Source organism: Eschscholzia californica, unplaced genomic scaffold (genome assembly GCF_041429995.1).
Source record: "Eschscholzia californica isolate CP2 unplaced genomic scaffold, dmEscCali1.0.p SCAF_1, whole genome shotgun sequence".
NCBI lineage: Eukaryota > Viridiplantae > Streptophyta > Magnoliopsida > Ranunculales > Papaveraceae > Eschscholzia > Eschscholzia californica.
This window is the reverse complement of record NW_028238198.1, coordinates 52,638,228-52,642,075: the sequence shown is the minus strand read 5'-3', so window position 1 is coordinate 52,642,075 and position 3,848 is coordinate 52,638,228. Positions and strand designations below refer to the sequence as shown.

At 33.3% G+C, this 3,848-nt stretch overlaps 1 protein-coding gene across 1 annotated transcript; it reads right to left on the bottom strand.

Annotated features, from left to right (window-relative positions):
- Positions 1–1,651: 1,651 nt before the first annotated feature.
- LOC147567567 (protein FAR1-RELATED SEQUENCE 5-like) lies at positions 1,652–3,078 on the bottom strand. The gene is made up of 2 exons (XM_086657443.1): positions 2,044–3,078; positions 1,652–1,915 (listed from the first exon to the last, which is right to left on the bottom strand). Exons 1-2 carry the CDS (start codon positions 3,076–3,078, stop codon positions 1,652–1,654), a joined length of 1,299 nt encoding a protein of 432 aa, XP_086513569.1.
- Between the last annotated feature and the right edge of the window lie 770 nt (positions 3,079–3,848).

Genomic DNA, 3,848 nt, shown 5'->3' with positions numbered 1-3,848 from the left:
AAGTTTACATGTTTTTTTCGTTATTATTAATAATATTTTGACCTAAACAACCATTCGCAATTGGAAAATGCTTCCCTTACCATCTTTTTGACCATCACATTCACCGTATTGGTGAGTTGGCAGGCAATTTTAGTAAGGGAAGCATTTTGAAGGAACAAAGGTGAGGTGGCACCACTAATTTAACTTTTCTTTTCAATGTAACCCCTTAATCTAAAAGAATTAAATCATATTCTGCTCATGGTTAGTGCCACATTTATCTAACATTTTCTTTTCAACAAAGAAATTAATTAAACGTTTTCATGGAAGCATCTTGAGGGCTCACTTCAGAAGTCTCCATCCCACTTCATCTCTCTCATTGAAATTATGGTTCCAAAGTTGAAGAGTACTCAAATAATTTAAAATTAACATTCATATATAATTAAAAACCAACATTCATACATAACAGAAAACTAACATCCATAAATAAATATAAGTAAATATAACAACTCGTCAATTTTGATCTAGACTGTCATATCTTTGATCAACTTGTTTTAGGAGGTCTGCATAGTGAAAATATGACGGAACTGATGTACTCGACACGTTCTCATAATGTTCTTCGCTTGTGTTAACCTAAAATGGTATAAATGTCATTAAGTTATATTATATTGTTGGTAACATTATGCTATAGAAGTAGGATAGAAACACATACACTTCCATGTGCCATGAACTGAGCATAATGACCGTGTGCTTGATAAAAAAAGTCATTTTCTTGAATTGATGGTGTATAATGAACATCGCCTTCTTGGGTGCACGGTATCTCAGATGGTCCCGCCCCACCCTGCGTCTGATAGATACAAAACTCTATTTACTTTCATGTGAAAACAAAAATAAATTAAAGAAACAAGGTTCTAAAATCATTACCGTATTTTTCTTTTTTGGCGATTGGCTGAAGCGCGTAGATTTTAAGCGTGTAGACTTAGGTCTCCCCTTGCGCCTAACACAATGTGGATCACGCAATAGAACTCCATTATTGTCAACACTTGAAGGAGTTTTTGCATTGACACTTGATGTTCTAGTTGGAATAACACTTGACCGATAAATGGGTATACATATCTTTTCATTTTCACACCAGTTAATGTACTTCTGACATCTTTCATCATCGTCACATGACAAGTCAGCAACTTCTTCAAATGCCCTACATAGTTGATCATAACGAATAAGATCGTCACTTAATCCCCACTCCCCACCACCAACTTTCATCTTCGTGTGTGCTCTTTTTTACATCTTTTCTCCATCGACGTAAAATATAATTTTCTGGAAGGAAGTTACAACCATTTTTTATCATCACAAACATAGCATGCCTACATAATATACCTTTAAATTCGAACATACAACATGTACACGATACTGTCTGATGTGGTTGACTAAAGGAAACTGTGAATATCATCGTCTTACGATTTTTTGCTCCAATCAAAACCTGATCTCGTATGTCATAATCTACATACATGTGCATCTGACGAGTACAAGCAGGATAAAGATATAACAATGAAGTTATTTCGTCTTGAAATTATTTGAATATTTTGTTAGTATAGACGGCCTGAGCTTGTTTCTCCATCTGAAATCTTGTCACACATGGTATCATTTGTGAATACGATCTAAAATCAGCTTGCGCTTATTTTTCTACTTTATCTCTTGCCGCATGACCATATTGTTCAACAAATTGGGGTAAAGATGTTTTAGCATGAACGTAACCATCAAAAAATGCATTGACACCCTCACTACGTTGAGTACTTGACATACCAGCCCAAAAAGTAGTCTTAAGGTAAACTGGTACCCAACTATGTCGTACATCATAAATTTCAGTAAGCCACTTATGTTGATGCAAATCATATTTGTTAAGCATCTCAAACCAACCATGTTCAAACTCAGCTATGTACTGTGAATCATATGCCAAATTATGCATTGTATGGTTAATATGTTCATAATTTCTGCTACTGCCTAATTTTTCAGGTAACTTCTTAAGAATATGCCACGGCACAATCTATGCCTAGTTTGAGGGAAAACTTTTGCAATATCGGCTTTCATTGCCGCATCTTGGTCTGTGATTATTCCTATGGGAGGAGAGTCATGCATACAAGTAAGCCAAGTCTCAAATAACCAAACAAATGAGTCTATATTCTCATGTGAGATTAGACCACAACCAAGTAAGATTGTTTGACCATGATGATTTACTCCAACAAATGGGGCAAAAGGCATTTCATACCTGTTCGTAAGATAGGTCGTATCAAACGCAATGACATCTCCAAATTCCTTGTAACATTTTCTACTTCTTCCATCTGCCCAAAATAAATTTTGCAAATGACCATTTTCATTATGGTCCATACGATAGAAAAAATCATTATTTTCTGCCTTCATCTTCAAGAAATAGTGTTGTATTGTTACAACATCACCTTCCTTAAGACGACCTCGTCTAAGCTCATCTACATAATTCCTCGCATCTCTTTCATTTAAAGGCAAGTTTTCATAACCATGTGCTTCTTCAACAATTGTACCAAAACTCTTATAAGGTCGAATCCCCGCTCTTTCATGTAATTCTAATTTTCTTCTCACAGAAGCCTTGATGACTCTATTGCACTTGTAAAATCGGGATTGTGTAGGACTAAGAACATGATTGTGATCAAGGAATGAAGAAGTTATTCTCCATTTATTGTCTAACCCAAGAGTTACTCTGATTTTGACTTTGCAATCAGTCTGACATTGTGGTCTTGGTTTCAATATATTAGCAGAAGTGCTAGTCCTTTTTCCTTCTCGGCCACAAGTAAAAGTAACATATCTGACAACTCCATTAGAATCCTTCCTACTAGTTCTTTTTCGTATAGGGAATCCGATTACTACTCCGTATTTTCTAAAACATTCGTATGCCTCATCAAGATCATTGAATTGTGTTCCAATGGCAAGCGATTCTACAATATTTGTGTTATTAATGTCTGAAGCGTCAACTTCTTTTTCACATTCATCAAAGGTATTATCCTCTTCTACCTCTAAATCATCATTATCTTCTTCTTCTAAAAGTATTTGTTTTCCACGTATATCTCCCATACCTATTTTATAAAACAAACATAATATTAGGATTTGTATACATCGTATATCTTATGAAGTTATCTTCTTTTGCAAGAATATATAAAAAAAATTGTTTACATCTCAAGAAATAAACTACCTTTTTTTTTGTTGAACTAAGAAATAAACTACCTATTTCAACAAAAAAAAACTACCTCTGTCAACAAAAAAAAAAAATTTATGAACAAGAAATAAACTACCTAGTGGTAAAAAATAAACTCTTAACAATGATAGACTTTAGTAAAAATAAAACTAACAAATTAAGATAACATTTGTTTCATAAAAAATAAACATAGATAGTGTTTTTATGGACTAGAAAACATTTTTTCAGAAAAATTAACAAATAAAGAGTTAAAGTCTTAAAAAATACCTTTGCTTGATGAAGAAGATGAATTACTTGTTGGAGAAGATGAATTGCAGAGTAAAAGTTGAAGAGAAAAAATTGTGTGAAGATGGTAAAGAAAAAAATTACTGTAAAAAATTTGTTACAATAGTCGTCTTAAATTGATGTTAATTGGTTGTGGGAAATTAATATTTCTAATAAATGCAGTAGGTGGATAAGTAAATTTAAAATTTAATCTCACACGTTAGGGTATTTAAACGGCTAAGATTTAGATACTAAAGATAGTTAAGTGTGAAAAGATAAAATCTGCCTACATTGGAGAACGTGAGGATTTGAGTGTTAATGGTGAAATTCGTTTGAACAGAAAAGCCCACATTCAAAATTGATTTTGTCTTTTTGTGACACCTCA

Coding starts and splice junctions, on each gene's coding strand:
- LOC147567567 (XM_086657443.1), bottom strand. CDS start 3,078: ATGGGAGATATACGTGGAAAACAAATACTTTTAGAAGAAGAAGATAAT. Junction 1,916..2,043: donor TGAAAGCCGATATTGCAAAA/GTTTTCCCTCAA, acceptor TATGATTCACAG/TACATAGCTGAGTTTGAACA.